Source organism: Malaya genurostris, unplaced genomic scaffold (genome assembly GCF_030247185.1).
Source record: "Malaya genurostris strain Urasoe2022 unplaced genomic scaffold, Malgen_1.1 HiC_scaffold_22, whole genome shotgun sequence".
Lineage (NCBI taxonomy): Eukaryota > Metazoa > Arthropoda > Insecta > Diptera > Culicidae > Malaya > Malaya genurostris.
In genome coordinates, this window is record NW_026682652.1 from 1 (window position 1) to 18,724 (window position 18,724).

Consider the following 18,724-nt stretch of genomic DNA (forward strand, 5'->3'; position numbering starts at 1 on the left):
ATCTTTTGCATTTTCTAAAATTATTTTTTCACTTTTAATTTCAAGCTACTCAACAAGGGGGGGGGGGGGGGGGGTTGAATTTAATAAAGCGTGAATATTACTTGCGATTATTTTATTCAGATGATAACTGCTTCTGGAGCATCGTTGCGGCCGTGTGGAACGTTGGTCGACTTGTTGCAGCTGGCTGAAGACGGGACGCCGGTGGGGGTAGTACAGGACTCTTCCTCGGCAGCGGACTATGACGAACTATGAACTCCGGATGCTGCAGCAACTCGGCCTTTGTTGACGGAGGCCTGCGTTTCGCACTTTTTAGAAGCCCGGGGAGCGGTACTGCGCGCACTTGATTCACTTACGAGTGTCTAACTATTAGTCGAGTGGGATTTATAACGTTTTCGGTCTGAACTGCCATACCCTACCGGCACTTGGGTAAAGGCGTTCGTTGGCGTCTTTTTGGCTTGGCCAATCTTTGACCGTTTTTGTGCACTCGCGTCGTACGTACTACTCATAAACTGTTCAAATAAACCGGTAACCACACTTATCCCACTCGACTGACCGAACGAAAACTAACGGACGTGTGGATCTTCCGAACGGTCGGGTAACTTGATCCATCGATCAACTTTTCGCGAGAACAATCACTACTCAATTTTTAAACTTTTATTTCCGAAACGCGGGGTCACATTAGACTTGTGACACGCTGCTGCTGGTCTTCACTCCTCCGGGCAGGTCAACTAAAAGAGACTTGATACCGCCTGCTCGGACCCTTTTATCTCCTCCCAGCTCATCCCCGCTACCACCCCCATCGAGCCCGCCTAGAATCCTCCAACTCGATGACAATGATACAATGACGATGATGATGACCGAGAACGATATAAAGACCATCGACGATTACATTTTGTTCTTATGGTTGGTATCGATTTTGAATTTGAATTTTTATAGCAAATGACATATAGACTCTTGATACTAGGGCTTGTTTCCTTATTTTTATTTTTTTGATTATAAATAGTTTTTTTTTGTTTATTGCATAATAAATGAATATGTGAATAAATGTGAGTAAACGAATAATATATAGTAAATATGAGTATATATAAATAAATAAATAAATAAATAAATAAATATGTAAATAAATGAATAAATATATGAATAAATAAATAAATAAATAATAAATAAGTAAATATATATATATGAATGACTAAATGAATATTACTTTTAATTTAGATACCAACCACGGCTATTAAGCATAAATTAAACATCACTCAATCATGAAACACGGAGGATAGACATTTAATTTATACTTAGACATTTACTTACAATTCTTTCAGGTGTACAACAATATTGATAGGGTAATGTATTCAAGTTGACCCAGTGACCATAGGTAATATTGTGACCAGCCGAGTCAAAGGTCACAAACAAAACATGTGTTTATATACAATGAAACGTCTGTGTGCTTGGCAGCCTTGTCGAGCCTATTTTATTTCTCTGTCCTTTTTCAGAATGCTATCAGAAAACCAAATGGCGGATGCATTGAAACTGACTTTGTTTCACAGAAAAATACAAGACTTTATTGATTTAAGTATCATTGTACTTATGTACTTATCTTCAAAAAGTAAATGTCATGTACCAATCTAACGTTTAAAATAAAGAACCGATGAGATTTTGCAAATTTTATGCGTTTTATTGTTTAAAAAAGTTCTCAAGCTCTTAAAAAATCACCCTGTACTTCGATCCTATTCCTATAAAGTTGGTTAAACGCACTTGGTATTAATCTTGTGGTTCAGGATATCAATATTCTCTGTAATTGTTTCAACTGTCGCTTGGTTCTATATATTCAGTCATCGGAATTGAAAATGTATTTTTTAAACTAACCTAAATAAAGCATTTTTTCAATATTCTCATTTCATTATGTTCATTTTAGCACCAAACATAACCATGAGTTCCAGTAAAATAATACGAATTTGTAATTCATCGAGGAAAAAAACAATCATCAAAACCTATCCAAAAGTTACTTACTTGATTGAAAAAGGTTGTAAAAATCACATTCAAAGTTTGATCAATTAAAACAACATCATTCGCCAATTATAGCACAACGTTATTTTCATGAGGATTTTTCACGGATAGTATTAGAAGATGACGGTTCAACCATTCTAGATGACGAAGTAGTGGACGCATGCGCTGATGGAGGGTTGTTATTGATGCTACTAAATGACAATGAATGTTGGAAACCACCAAAATCACCGAGCTTAGTTACTGCATCGGCTCCGTCGACATTTGATATATATGATGACGTTCAAATTGTGGTGAGTACAGTAAATATACTCGATACGTTGTCAGCAATGTCGTATTATCAGCATGCTGAAAGTTACAATTTAGTAGCTGAATGCATCGATCGGATAAATGCAACTTATTTCTGAAAAAAACAGTTTAAATGTTTTTGAGTACAAAAATCAGATAAGTACTGTAAATTATGCTGTGGCAGGGGCTTCTGAGTCCTGGTCATATCGGATATCGGCTATTTGCATTACATTTTTTTAATTGTGATGGCTCGATATACATATATTTACATTTTATTTATATATATATATATATATATATATATATATATATATATATATATATATATATATATATATATATATATATATATATATATATATATATATATATATATATATATATATATATATATATATATATATATATATATATATATATATATATATATATATATATATATGTATATGTGATCGTAAGATTGAAAAACATAAATCCTAATTCATTACAGAACCTGCAAAACGACATCGAGTCAAATGCTCCAACATCAGATGGGACGAATCCATCCACTTCTAATGTTCCGGTTGAACCTTTCGAAAGTGCACCAAAATTTATATCAAGTAACTGTTTGGAAACAATAGATAAAGCACCGCCATCGAGCACGACGCAGTATTTCTTGTCATCGAATAACCATTCAATTTTGGACCACCAGTGTGATGTTTTCCCACCTTCACGTGCCTTAAAACGATCATTCGATGTAATAGAAAACGAACCGAACGAGTCTACAGAAATACAAACCAATCCTGTCTTATTAGTTGCTAAAAATCGGAAAACAAGCCGAATTGATGCGTCTACAACACTACTGCTTTCCCAGTTTGAAATCGACTGGTCAATCATCCCATTCGACATCATAAGTCAATTAGAAAACACGACGGAAAGTGTTTTGAATGAAACGGATTATAACAGATTCGTTGATCACATTGTTGGACAAACACGTAATATAACGACATCAACTCCTCTTTCCGTATACAGACAAATAGCTCAAGTTATTGTGAATAAGTATAATTTTTTCATTGATGTCGATGACGATGGAATAATAATTGGGAATGGTTGTAGCAGTTTAATAGAAAAATTGAAGAACAGGAATTCATATTTGAACCGTGCTCATAAAAGTGGCCATCACAACAAGAATCTGAAATTAGGAGACGATCCTATGAGACAATGCCGAATCGGCATTAGAGATAATTACTATTTTACCGGAGAACCGCATGTACCAAAAAGTTGCTTGCAAAAGCTTTTAAAAAATATAGGCTGGGATATGGATCTACTAACATCATCGAAATCGTATATCCGCTTCAAGATGGATTCTAGTTCAATTAATGATTTGATGGACAACTTTCCGATTTTGAGAAGAAAAGCATTTCTTGAATATCATTTTTTCGAGGCCACTGGAGTTGAAGCTGAAAATTTCAAAAACAATTTCCTAGAAAAACGAGACAGAATTATTAGTTTGTCACAAACGTACCGAAACAAATCCCTACACATCCAGAATTCCGCTGACGATAAATGTGTGTTTTCGGGAATCGCAAGACTTCTTAAAGAAGAGTTGACAGAAATAATTCATGAAGTAGAGGTAAATATATTACAACCTGACCTTTAAACAGATTATGTTTACGTAAAGAGATTACTAGAAATTTTTCTATCTTTCAGGCAGATGATACTGAAGAGACGATAGTCAAACAATACCCAATAATTGTTGCAATAGGTCAGTACGACTTCTTCTTAAACGTATTTACAAAAATTTTCATAAGGAATTTAATGCCAACACTGCTTTTTAATACACCGAAAAGAATTATGCACATTAGCGGCCCTTACACGAGTCATTAAAAATGTCATTAATAAAAAACAATGTCATTTTAATGAACGTGTAATGGTGCACTAATGACGAAATTTCAAACAAATTTGAATTACACCATTTAAATGACATCATTTAAAATGACATTTTTAATGCTCGTGTAAGGGTCGCTATTGATAAGGATGAAAGCAAACTCTCTGCAGAATAACAAAATTGTAATTTTGAATCAATGTCAAACACAGTATATACACATTTTCGCATACTTGCATAAATTCTTGAACGATACTGTAATACTTTATTCCTTATCGCGAGCTACGAGTAAAGGTTTATTAACACCTCCGGTCTGGTTCAGTGTCGGCACAGTTATATACACGGACGTTAATATTCTTTCACACGTTTCAGTGCGAGTATTCACACTTGCCCGGTCAGTACTGACAAAAACGGTTCCGGACAGGTGTAAATACAATAATCGAGTACGTGTGTAAGAATATTAGAATCCGCACACGGAACTATGCTGGTATTGAACCGAATCGGAGAGCTGTAAATAAACCATAAAGGGCAATTCAAATCTCTCCTATCCAGTTCAGAGTCGGCACGATTTCGTGCACGAATTCTAATATTCTTACACACGTATTTAACGCGTGTATTCACACCTGTTCGGCATCGTTTTGGTCAGTACTGAGTCGAACAAGTGTGAATACACACATTGAATCGTGTATAACAATATTAGCATCCGTGCACGAAGCTGTACCGGACCTGAGAGGTGTAAATGAATTATGAATATTAGTGTCCGTGCACGGAACTTTGCCGACACTGAACCGGATCGGAAAGGTGAAAATAGACCCTAATTGTATAATCATCTGTAAAATATTTAGTCACATATCAATGTTATACTATGAGATTTAACTAATGTAAAGTATTATCCCACGAAATCATCATACTTCAAATACCCTCAACAACAAGTGACATTTTCTCTTTGTTTATTTTCTCTTTCGAGTATCATGGCGCGATTTTCATATTTTTTAGTACTACTCATCATTGTTTTCCCAGTACTAACGGTTTCGTCTATCATTTAATGCGAAGAATAGTGAACTTGGAAATGGCTTAATAAATGATAGAGAGAAAAGTAAACTAAGAGAAGCTGTCGCTTGAATTTTGGTAACTGTATATACTTTTTTCATTTATGTATCCGTTTAAATAGCTTTTGCTTAGCTAGTCTAATTAATTGATATTTGTAATTTCAGGTTCAACTCAGCAATTTTTCATACATGCACAGGGTCACAGAATTAGCGAAAATTTTTGCAGCTTTGCTTCAGCCGTTCAATTTTTAATTATAACATACTTTATTTACTATTATTTCTATCCAACAAATTTTTCCAAAACTTTGGAATTCCTGCAGATTTACTTTTTTAAATTAGTACCAAATAAAGGGACTCGATCAAGAGCCACCATTGTAGGGCAGCAGCAGCGCATGGTCCGCACATTATTGGTGAAGCTTGCCAAACTTAAAAACTAGATACCTTGTATTTGCAATTAAAAAAACTATTATTTGAAATGTAAGAAAAATAAACTTAAGTTTGTTCTTTATACATATGACTTCATATTTATTTCATGATTCTACCAAATCCACATTATAATATCTGTATGATTCTTAGAATCTTCGATATCCGCATATATTTCCGATACATCGTTTTCTATTATTTATTTATTACGTCGTTTGCATAACACGACGCTTGTTATCACATCGATTTCCATCACACTATTTGTCAGCACATCGTGCAACGTCCCGTAATGTTCAACACGTCTTATCTATCACACCATTTCTCGTACGTCGTTTCCATTTTACGTTCAGAGGTGCTATATTACAAAACTTTGCTTAAAGAGTGATGTGCAGCGATTTTGATGTAATATCACAATTTCTTTTTTTCTGTGTAGCTTTGACGCTTTGTTAAAAACGTAGCACACCCCTACATATGTGAGTTGTTTATAGCGAGAAAAGCAAATAAGAAAACAAAATGTTTAGCAAAACTCACACGAAATCTCGCGAAAGAAAAGCTTTCTAACTGATGTTTTTCGCCAAATGCATAGTAAAATCTTTTACCTGCAATCGTATGTTTTTGATTTTTCGCGAATCGGGGGAGTATTGGAGAAATTTGCAATTTAGGGTAAAATTTCGGCGACAAAGCACGGCAGTGAGTTGTCTCGCTTCGACCTGACCACGGCGATGCGCTACCTTAATATAAAAAATCCTTAGACAACTGTTTTCGTTAGCAAGTGGATCACTCGTGAGTTTTCACGACAAAAGAATTCTTTCAGTAATTCAGAATGACTAGTCGATTCACTGGTCTGATTCTGAAACAGTTGTAATTTACAACAAAGAGAGGATTTCTTACTCGAGACATTCATTTTGATTTTTCGCTTTTAAATATCCGATCCGCAGTTTGTTTTGTTTCCATTTCTCATGACTTCATTATGCAGTAACCAAGGTTATGGTAACTGTTATTCATAGACAAAAATTTATCAACTTGTGTTGCCAGTTTCTACATTTTTTCAAGCGATTACGTTTTGACATTACCAGTTACTGAGGGATAGTGATAGAGAAATTTTCGATACAGTTTTGATATACGAGTGGCAGGTCGTGTCGTCGGCTATTCTTTTGATTCCTAGCTTTCGAGGAAGCTGTCTTTAGCTTCGTCATGTTACGAACGAGTTTAATTTTCCAGTTTGCTCGAGAACCAAAAAATCGATGCCGAAAATATGATCACGATATTTTCAGCTCCCAAGATTTTTTTTTCATACGTGATCATGTGGTAATCGAATTCCTTGAAATTGAATGACAATTTGCTCTTTCTGACCAAAATGAACTTATTTCAGTTATAGCGCGACAGTCGGTTTTCGATCCCCGACTCACTCCAAATTCTTCAAAATGGCTGTATGATTTTCAAAAATTTCGAACCAAATGAAATGGCTTACAATTCCTTAGGTCACTGCTAAATTTTTACCGACTTCGGCTACACTGGTTCCCGAAATCCGGTTCCGAATATATCATTTTTGTTTTAAATAATGTCATTTATTTATTCCTGGTTTTAACCTAGTTACGGTTGTTCGCCGGCGAAGATATGGGGAATAGGAGAGCGTAATCTTTTTCCAACTTGCGATTCTGGAGTTGGAGGGTGATAGGTTTTTACAATTCAAATTATCACAGAAAATGACGATACCAAAAACAAACAGCAAAAATCTTCAAAGTTGTGCTCAATGTCTAAAAGGCGGGTGGGTAATGTCAGAGACATAACTGGATGTCGTGAATACGAAAACAGCTGACATGTTCCTTAACACTTCCGAATATCAATTGTATGAATTATGCAAGCATTCCCCTTTTTCACATTTTTCGCAAAAACAAAGAAAGCTTCACTTGATCTCGATTACTGTGAATTTCACACAGCGAAAAGTGCACAAATCTAAGCAAACTGTTCTTGATTTGCAGTAAACTGAGGATATTTCACTATGATTTGCGAACAACAAATCCTAATAGTTCTTTAGAAAACTTGTAGAGCCATTAGAACGGCTGATATTGTGCAATGCTCTCCACCGTTGTTTTTTCCCAATGCTAATGACTGGCAGCTGTGCCCAGGCTTCCCAAATGTACCGCCGCGCGACATTATTATTGAGGCTGTCTTGCTACTCTTTCCATGACAGCCTTGTGATAGGTTTCATCACGACAGCCCTTAGACAAATAGTTCTGTACAGCCAACGTTGCCGTCATTCCCTTCGTTCGACAGTTCATTCCATCTCAAGACATTTTGTCATGGTCCACGACAGCCGAAGAAGCATGAAGTTCTCGCTGATGCGACAGTAAACTTCGGGTATCAGTCACTGCGTTGTTTCTGTCGAGAGCAAAATATTACTCTCCCTTGACCAGGTCTGCGACAGTAGCCGGTGCGGTTCAAATTTGTTGCTCTTGGTTTGCTATGAAGATTCGAGGCAAGCATGTGGGTTTTAGTTTTGCCTTTGGTGATTGCTTTGCGCAGCGGTTGATCATTGCGCATAGCAATCACCGTTGTTAAGGCATTGATAACAATATTATTGATAATTAATAATATACGAAACTACTAATACGAAATGGATTGAAGAACGGACTTTGGTTTAAATGAATAGTCAATTTTTTTATTTTGGTCGATCTTCTATGAATCGATCGATCAGTGAAATTCTATAGAAAGAAAAGTTTGTTTTCAAGAAATTATATTCATAATTAAAGAGCTGAGACAGTTCGGCGTGCTCGTTTCAGGCAGTTTACGTTCGGTTTGTGGGCAGTAACATTCATAGTGTAGGCGCGTACTGATGTGCTTGGAGCATTATTTCCATCCTCTTTATCTCTTCCTTCAGAATATCAAGGCGCGATCGTTTCTTATACAAGTGTATAAGTCAATTGAATCAGATTTTAGATGTAAACGGTGAATGAATGTTTGTAGCAAAAGATATATTCAAATTAAAGATTCTGTATTCGATACTAGTTAGCGTGATTCTGAATAGCATTCAACTTTGCGGTCGACTTGTAAGTCTACGGGACTATTGCATGGTCAGTGTTGCAATACTACGGACACTAAGAATCTTTCCAAGTCAGAACTGAAACATACAAAATCTGACTCGTTAAGTTCGTTATATGTACATTGACCAATCGAATAAAAACCTTGAGTGCAAAATTTGGAGTCGGAATTAGCAATGCAAAAATCATTTAGAAACTTATTTGCAGGTACCGTACAACAAAGCTTTGAATGCAAAAACTGAATGAAAAATTGCGGTTCTTCCAAAAAACATGTTTCCAAGCGTGGAATGCAGCATGGTTGCCCGTAACAGATTCGAATGTTTATTTCGTTTTATTTAGAAAAAAGTTTTAGTTCACCAAGTTATTTTATAATGTCTTTCTTGAGTAATATGGTCTCAAGCCTTCCCGACATATCCAGTTATCTTCTATATATGAATAGTATAGTGTTTCTATTAACCTGGAATATATTCCAAAATACATATGTGCTGATAATCTGGAATTCATTTTTTTCCTGTTATGCATTGAATTATCTTATCTCTAGAAACGGCATATTAACTATTATGTTATTTTGGTCATAGCTACCAGAAGTTCACGACTTTTACACACATTAAAACTGTCACTTTACATTGTAAAATTTAAAACTCGGTTAAAGCGCATCTTTCATCAAGTAGAAGCTTGTGTTCAGTATATTTTGAATTCTTTAGCTTAATGTCGTTGTTTACCACAAAACTTGATATAAAAGTAACTGAGCTGCAGTTAAAAGGACAATTTCATGTAAACTTTGAGAAGTATCTTAATCATTTCCTCTATGTGCTTTTACGCTCAATCCAATTTTGGAAATGTAGATGTTGCAATCACGAGCGCACGCAGAAGAAGATGCGATGCCTTGAAATTTCAAACAGCACATCCAGTTTCTATGCGCTTGCTACAATTCTCGTACACATTTTTGGTTCTCTGTTTCAGTCGGCCCTCACGCCCTCACATTTCGATGCACTATAGATTCATCGTATTGAATTTCATTGCCGGTTCTGGTTAGGAAATTTGGGGATAAGTACGATTACCTATAAAGTACACTTATATTTCTAAAAATGGTAAGTAACAAAAACTACCTAAACATGAATTCAAGCTCAATTTGGTTTTGAAGAATCTTATATCTGCCATTGGAATTATAAAAATTTCATAGTGTGTATACATAGATTTTGATTTTGTCATGAAAAAAGGTTTTGAAATTACTTGAAAATTCGACTAGTGAAAGTTGACATTCGACTAGGATAAGTTAAGCAATTCCTCCGTGTGTATGTATGTGTATTGTATGTGTCAAACAACGTCACTCAATTTCTCAGGCATGACTGCACCTATTTTCCCAAATCAGGCTGAAATGAAAAGGCTGCATAGGTTACTACTGAATTTAATTCGGATCCGACTTCCGCAGTTACAAGTCTAAGAATGTCGAAAATTTTCTACTCTAATTGGCTAAGTAGCTTGTGTCCGCATTAAAAAAAAACAAACGTTTGGAACTTTAAATATTGTAAATGAATAGTGAAACATTCTGAGAGCCGAGTTCATTGCATATATAAGTTTTCTTTCTGAAAAGAAATTATGTTAAAAAAATGAAAAATGATATATTGAAAAATGTAGGTGTGATTCCCCGGTGAACGACCACAATTAAGTTTGAAAGCGGGAATAAATAAATATAATAATAATAATAATAATAATAATAATAATAATAATAATAATAATATTAATAATATTAATAATAATAATAATAACAATAATAATAATAATAATAATAATAATAATAATAATAATAATAATAATAATAATAATAATAATAATAATAATAATAATAATAATAATAATAATAATATTACTCAGCACGTTGAATAGTAGCCATGTGATCATTGAGTTTGCTATGTCCAGTCAGAGCTCTGACCAGAATACTGCAATGATGCTTGGAAAAATACAGTAGACACTTTGACATTTTCAGATTTAAATCTGGTAGACATGCTTTTGTCTGAGCGCAAGTTTGCAAGCTGCGCTAGTAGCTGGCATGTTTGGATGCAGCCCAAGAACGAATCTTGTGCTTTTTCCAACTAGTTGAAAGTGGTAAAGCTGGTTCAGGACCAACGAAATCATTCGTTTCACCAGCTCTAGCCAACTCATCAAATAATAATAATAATAATAATAATAATATTGTGGCTGTCATTTCCGACCCTAAAAAATTCATTGGTTTAGTTATCCTAGGAGAAACAGAAAAATCAAAACGTCGTTATTCAGAATAAGGGTGCATAAGATATTTTCGGAGTATTATCAATGAATGCTAGTGTATCTGTTTCTTAAGGAATAAGAAGGAAGCACTAAGGATGAATACTTCAGTAATTCAGATATATGAGCCGTTACACAAAACTCTTTGTTTATCTTTTAATTTTCGTTAGTTATTAAAATTCATTGCCTTCGCCGACAGTATATATAAATCTAAAACAATTTCTTTATTTCACAATGGTAATGTAATGAAACCCTAAAATTTCCTGCAAAGGTAATCGCAACAACGCAATCGTATGTACTAGTACCATTTCATTGAGGCAGCCGAAATAGTGCGAGCGCACTATGAACCACAGCTCGTCTCCAGAAACAGCCGGTTTATTGCTTCAAGAGACATTGATGAGACAGCCGGCTTGCGACAGCCCTTCGTAACAGTAATTCCCTAAAAATCAAAGGATGTCTTCGATTTTCTAAGGCTGTCCCCGTAACATTTTATGCGAATGAGCGAACAGAAAGAAACAGGATACAAACAGCCCGTTCGGTTTGACTACTCGCCGGATAGAATACTCTCATCAAACTGGTGAGTAGAAACTGTCTCAGTGACAGCATTCATTTAGGCATGCGAGCGCTGTTGCCATTACAGTTCGGCATATGCTCGCACACATATTGTAGACTGGGCTTTCGACTTTGCGCTCCGACAGTTCATGCTATCTCGTGGCGGATGTCATTGAAAAGCAGTACTGCTGGGAAGCCTGGCTGTGACGTAATCGCTCTTGTCGAAAGCGAAACTAGCTGTGCAGACGACACAAAACACATCTGCTCGCAGTGGCGATAGAATCCAACCTGATTGAATTTTTGTTAAGAGATTTCCTTTTATGTGATTTCGTTTGTAGCTTTTTCACTAATGGGCGGTCCTAACGGCTATAAAAATAGCCGCATACAGAATTTTATTGTCGATTATTTCATTTCGGATTTGCATAATTTATTTAAAGAAACTATCAATATGCTGTAGGGATTCGTTTCAAGCATTCACAAGGGCCAAATTGAGGAACTCACTGCGATTTTCACCACTTTTCGGAACATTTTTCCCGGACGATTTGTTATACAGCAGCAAATATTTTGTTCTCTTCCTTAGAACGCGTTCTGATTGCCTGGTGTTGACATGGATCAAATGAGACAGGTTTTTCAATAGTGTACTATTGAAATACTTCAATGCTTTTGCTATACACGTTTAAATTGAAAAATTTCGATTCTATTGATAGTTAGATTATATAAATCCTTTCACAGATCACTGAGCTATGAGCTTTAAAAATACGAGAAAGGCAAACGCGCCTTATGAATTATCCCCTTTGATACTCGTTTATACCAAACATTTCAGAAAAGTATAATTTTGAATTATTTGAGACTATGTCACAAAACTGAAAATTATATCATAAAATTGTGATCATATTTCCGATGGCATGTCGCAAGAATTATGTTGATTCATTAGATACAACAATATATATTCACGATCAAAAACTTATCACTCTCTCAGAGGGTAAATTTTGAAAAGGCACCCCATAGTAAAGTAAGTCGTATTCACGACAAAAAACTACAAGGATCAGCCCCATGGGGTTGTTCGAGCCGTTGATGTGGAACAAGGCAACCAAAATTTCCAATGATTGACATTTTCAATTAATCGTCACACTTTTGAATCCGCAAATGCACAACAGTCTGCTTAGATTGATCCTTATTAGGAATCAACACCGAACACGCGAACCCAGAATATAGACTCTATTTATCGTGATTTGTATTTGTTTCGTAGCCGACGAAATTACATCAATAGCCCAAATATATACAATTAAATATTTGTACAAGCTTGCGATACGGATAACGATATTTAAGCTTCTCTTCACCAAACTTGTGTTCAAGTTTTGTATGCAAGCAGTTATTTTTATAGCGTTTCTCTACCATTACTACCATTTTGCGATTTCGGTTGAAGCGATAAACTTTTTCTCATTATCAATCGAGTTCATCTTATATAAATAAGAAATTAATCTTATGCACTCAAAATTTACCCTGGGGTAGTTGTCAATTTCTCAGGCGAAACGACATAACATGGGATTTCATCCAATCTTTCCTGACACAAGATCAGAACATAGCAATTAAAGCTTCAAATCGTTTTATGGCACTTTTTGTCTTGCTGTGTAGCAACAGCCTACCTCTAGCTAGCTACGTGTAGGACTGTAACGTTAGCTATAATTTTGCTTATATTTATAGCTTCGCGTGCTTCCAACAGCTTTGCTTTTGTTTCGATTAACCAATCAGAGCGATGCTTTCCCTTTGTTATATCGCTTACTCCTTCAAAACCGTCGACTATGGCAGGGAAATCCGGTAAACCGGTGATTTTTAACAGACAAAATAGGACACTGCTAGCTATTCATCAACATTTCAATGATATACAATTAAAAATACATGGCTATGTACATTCAAATCAATACGTAGAAATATTTCCAATCAAATGGTGACATAATATTAATAATTGATACAAAATTGACTGAACTGTAATTGTTCAAAATCTGACCACATTTCTACGTGTATTTTTCTTGAGTTTCTAGTTTGCTCCGCTATATAGAAAACAAAAATGTGTTCCACATTAAAATTTTGACGTGAAAATGTTTTACTTTACTATGGGGCTAATTCAATCCGCACTAGAATGAGCAGAACCTAACCGTGAAATTGTAAAAACCCTTGGTTATAAGTGAATAATATTTTACTATTTTCCATATATTTTTCTAGGAACTATAGATACTTTTTGTGCACGCTTGGCGAGTCGGCATCAATAATTTTTGGTTTTAGAATTCCCAAAACCCAAGATGACGACTTTCGGTTTGTGAATATTCTTCCAAATCGCTATGAAATTTGTATTTTCGAGTCGGATTTGACAGGTAAGTTATTGAAATAAATGTCATATTCATTCCTAACTTATATTTAGAAATCCTAGATGGCCTCAAAACGATTTGTTGTAGATATTTCTCATACAAATGAAATCATGAATTATTTTGATCATTGTATTTTTTAAGTTAACGTAATCGGTCTTGTCCCCTACAAAACCCTGTAATTTATTTTGTCTCGTGTGTTCCGCCTTATTCCGTTAGAACTCTGCAAGTGAAGCATTGAAAGTTTGCAAAATTCACACAATCAATCGTACAATTATCGATATTCGGGATTGTGAAAAAAGCCTGTCAGTTTTATTCGTATGCACGTCATCCAGCTATGTCTCTGACATTACTCACTCGCCTTTTTTTAGCCATACATTGTCGTTCTTCCTAACCATAATTTTTAAGGGACAAAATTTCAGGATACTAACATTTTCCTAAAAAGTTAAAGAAACTAGAAATTTGAATAATTAATATTCAAACCGAATGCTTCTATAAATTATTTTCATTAATAAATCCAAATTCGAGTGTAGACTATGAGGCTTCATTGCAACAGCATTGCGATTGCAACAGCATTGCGATTGCAACACATTTTGGCGATCAAGGAGGTTACTTTTAATCCCACCTAGTGAAGTCCAAAGACGGATCAATGTCATTTTGACCGGGATTTAATAAATACAGCACTTTTTTTTTTTATTTATTTCAACGTATTTTTGAAATACTGGTTTATGTATTCACCTTCGGTAATACTTAGCACTTCCTGATACGGATCGTGTTGATCCTTGATATATACTAGAAAAGCTAAAAAAAAGTAGCACGCGACGTTGGCAGAAGCTAACAACAAAATATTTGCCATTGCAGAGCTGCGTTCCGAAGGAAAATTAATTGAAAGTCCTTATGGAAACTATTTTCTTATGTTTAATTTCCACTTGTGATTCTTTTCGTAGCTCCATTTTTGCATTTGTTTGACGGTAAAGTCATCACCAAATAATTTCTGAGTCCTGAGGCCAGTATAATTCACTGTACAACAGTTGCTCACACACCCAAAAGCTCTTTTCCATTAGTTTCTTTGTACTTCAGAAATACTTGTACGACGGTTCAGCGAATTTCGTTATTGACCTCGCCCATAAATCGAGCCAACTCGGCACTGGAGAACTCCTCCTCGTCGAACTCTTTCAAGCTTGAATTACTAATCGTGTTGGTATCAACCGAATCAACACTTTTCTTCTTTTTCAACCGACTGCGTTTGCTGTCTCGATCCTGTCCTGAACCTGGAAGCGCTGGATCATCCTTCGACGGGGAAGTTGCCGGAGATTTGCTGAGTTGAAGAACTCGTTTCGTTCCACGTCGTAGCTTTTCCGCAATGGTTGATAGTTTGCCTCCTGGTTCCCCATTCTCCAGCGCGCATCCGCCGGCTTCGTTCACCCGAATGCTGTTTCTGGAACCAAAACTACCGGATTTGGGACGGTGTGCCGTAAGCCGTCCATTCGGTTGCTTTCTTTCACTCGACGATGACCGTGGCCGGCCATTTCCGCTGAGGTTAGTCATGATCGTCGATTGGCTGCTGACCGAAACGCACTGGACGTCCGACTTGGGATTGTGGCGGCCCGGTTCGCATCGGAGTAGTGACATGTCCGACTCCTGATGACCGGAGCATTGCATATCGGTAGGGGTTCGCATTGGATGCATCACGTTACCGTAGCCCAGGGTGGAGTTCATCTTGAAGGAACCACCGGTCATCCCGTACCGTGATAGGGCACTGTACGTGTGGTTCTGGTTCTCAGCTCGTTTCCGTTCCGCCACACAGCAGCTCAGTTTCAGGGTGCGCTGGAAATAGAAAAGGAAGAAAGGAAATGGTTTGAAACATTCACAGTACTCTCCGTGATTTGTTTTCGGCCGCAGAGTTATGTATTCTTGACTCTATCAGTCAATTTAAAGACAATGCTAGGAATTCTTTTGTCGTGAATACGACTTACTTTACTATGGGGCGCCATAGAATTCACATAAATATTGAATCAATTGCGGGACATTTGCCAAGTAAGTTTCTTCTTCAAAGAAAATCGATTGCGTTATCCTACTGCTGGTCGTTTGCATTGGAGCAAAATACACCGAAAAGTGGACAACGATGGGGAACATTGTGCAAAATCAGCACTTCTTATGGCTCCAAATGTTATCTGAAGAAATATAAAGATTTCATCTTTAAAAATCGGAGAAAAAGATCATCAGTTTAGTGCAAATTTAGATTAATTTGATGCACTGCACTTTTCGCAGTTCAAAATGCTGGCTTTATTCGCACCGAACGAGTGCGAATAAAGCCAGCATTTGACGCGTTCGAGTAAAATGCTTCGAACAGTTTTGAATAGCGCAGAGAATTCCACAATTTGGCCCTTCTGAATGCCAGAAATGAATCCCGCACTGCATTTTGATAGTTTCTTTCACTTAAATATGCAAATCCGAAATGAAATAATCGACATCAAAGATATGTATGTTGCTATTCTTTTACTCTCGTTTGCGTTACTTTTTTGTAAATTAGAAGCGTTATATGCGTTACTTTTTCGAAAGTTTTAGGCTACACGAAACATTACATGCGTTCATATTTCAACATTAATATGCCTTACTAAACGTTACATATGTCACTTTCTTGTAGGTTATATGTGTTAAGGTTTGAGGACAGAGGGCCACGTGTTGAGTTTTAAATCGACCACGTGGCTCGCTCAATTCCCTTTGCGCATCGTATTTCTCTTGTACTCTCTCGTATATGAGCAAACTGTACCGGGTTGCCAGCATACATTTTATTATTTTGATGAGAAGTTTTATCACATTAATCTATCGTATGGGTTGGACATTACATGGATCCCAATGAACAATGAAAAAATATTCAACTTTCACACAGATGGACCAATTTTATTTCTCTCTCCTTTTTCAGAATGCTATCAGGAAACCAAAGCGAAAAAAAAATGGTGGATGCATTGAAACTGACTTTGTTTCACAGAAAACTACAAGACTTTATTTTGATCGCGATAGCATATATGTTTTTATGTACTAATCGCATGTCAACTAAATTATCTAGACTTTGTCACGGTAGATTTATGATACAAGCCTTCAAAACCGAGATATTCGATGAACAAGTAGAGGTATGGATTTCCGAGCGTTCCAATTTTCAGCAGTTCTTCAGTCAGAAAAAAATACAACACGACCGCTAAACTCAATGAATCATTCTGGAAATTTCACAGAATATTCTCAACTAAATTTCGAAGACATTGTCTGGTGGGTTTTTCTATATTCTGCACCGTTTCCAAGAAAATTTAATTTGAAACCGGTAAATAGCAAAAAACCTACCACTTTACGGTACTGTCCTCAGCCTTTAAGTGCATTATTTTTTTATAGTTGAGGTGTTATGAGGTGTTACATGCGTTCCTTTTTTGTAAATTATAGACGTTACATGCGTTACGTTTTTATGGTGAAGGTATTATGAAGCGTTACATGCGTTACTTTTTGTAAATTATAAGGGTTATATGCGTTACTTTTTCGTAAGCTATAGGCGTTACGAACAGTTGCATGCGTCACTTTTTCAACAGTTATAGGTGTTACTAAGTGGTACATGTGCTACTTTTTTGTAAGTTATAGGTTTTACATGCGTTACTTTTTTATAGTTAAGGTGTCATGAGGTGCTACATGCGTTGCTTTTTGTAAATTACAGGCGTTACATGCCTTATTTTTTGTGAATTATAGGCGTTACATGCGTTACTTTCTTGTGAATTATAAGTGTTACATGCTTGACTGTTTTAGTATGTCATATGCCTTACGAAGTGTTACATGTGTTATTTTTTTTTTTAATTTAAAGCATTAAAGCATAACACCTGGCGTTACATTTTCGTAAGTTTTACGCTTCACGAAACATCACATGCGTCCATATTTTAACATTCATATGCGTTACTAAGCGTTACATGTGTCATTTTCTTATAAGGCATAGGTGTTAAGTGCATTACTTTTTAAAAGTTGAGGTGCTATAAGGTATTACATGCGTTCCTTTTTCGTAAATTATAAACGTTACTAACGTTACACCCATTACTTTTTTGTTATAGTTATATTTATAGACGTTACATGCGTTACTTTTCATAAATTATAAGCATTATATGCGTTATTTTTTGTAAGTTATAGACGTTACGAGCCGTTACATGCGTCACTTTTTCAACAGTTATAGGTGTTGCCTTGCTTTGTGTGAATTGTTGGTGTTACATGCGTTACTTTTTTTGTAAATTATAATTCTTACATGCGTGACTGTTTTAGTAAGTTATGCACGTTAGGAAGCTTTACATACGATACTTTTTTGTAAGTTATAGGCGTTGCATGCATTACTTTTTTAAGACTAAGGTGTTATGAAGCGTTACTTTCTTGTAAATTAATATGCTTATAATTTACAAAAAAAATAACGCTTCATAACATCTTAGCCGTCATTTTTTTGTAACTTACAGGTGTTATGAAGCGTTACATGTGTTACTTTTTCGTAAGTTATAGACGTTGAGAAACTTTACAAGCATGAGTTTTTTGTTATAGACGTCACATGAGTAACTTTTTATAAAATATGAGCATTATATGCATAACTTTCTCGTAAGTTATAGGCGTTACGAACCGTTGCTTGCGTCACTTTTTCAACAGTTATAGGTGTTACTAAGTGTTACATGTGCTTATGTTATAGGTGTTAAATGCGGTACTTTTTTATAGTTAAGGTGTTATAAAGTGTTACATGCGTCACTATTATGTAAATTATAGGCGTTACATGCTTTACTTTGTGTGAATTGTTGGTGTTACAAGCGTTACTTTTTGTGAATTATGAGTCTTACATGCGTGACTGTTTTAGTAAGTTATACACGTTAC

The 18,724-nt window shown here is 35.7% G+C and overlaps 2 protein-coding genes across 3 annotated transcripts in view; one reads left to right on the top strand and one right to left on the bottom strand.

The window, feature by feature from the left end:
- The first annotated feature begins 1,909 nt into the window (after positions 1 to 1,909).
- LOC131439955 (uncharacterized) lies at positions 1,910 to 5,712 on the top strand. Of its 2 annotated transcripts, XM_058611078.1 has the most exons (6): positions 1,911 to 2,020; positions 2,080 to 2,294; positions 2,780 to 3,901; positions 3,979 to 4,033; positions 5,150 to 5,281; positions 5,368 to 5,712. In XM_058611078.1, exons 1-5 carry the CDS (start codon positions 1,927 to 1,929, stop codon positions 5,197 to 5,199), a joined length of 1,536 nt encoding a protein of 511 aa, XP_058467061.1. In that variant the 5' UTR covers positions 1,911 to 1,926; the 3' UTR covers positions 5,200 to 5,281; positions 5,368 to 5,712. The 2 variants fall into 2 exon arrangements, with proteins under 2 accessions (XP_058467059.1, XP_058467061.1); XM_058611076.1 differs by lacking the exon at positions 5,150 to 5,281 and having other exon boundaries at positions 1,910 to 2,020.
- An 8,861-nt stretch (positions 5,713 to 14,573) lies between these two features.
- Positions 14,574 to 18,724, bottom strand: part of LOC131439954 (pyrokinin-1 receptor-like) — an 84,151-nt gene continuing 80,000 nt past the window's right edge. Inside the window, exon 6 of the mRNA XM_058611075.1 lies at positions 14,574 to 15,673. Coding sequence (XP_058467058.1) covers positions 14,945 to 15,673 — 729 coding nt within the window. The 3' untranslated portion in view covers positions 14,574 to 14,944. The remainder of the gene's footprint in view (positions 15,674 to 18,724) is intronic.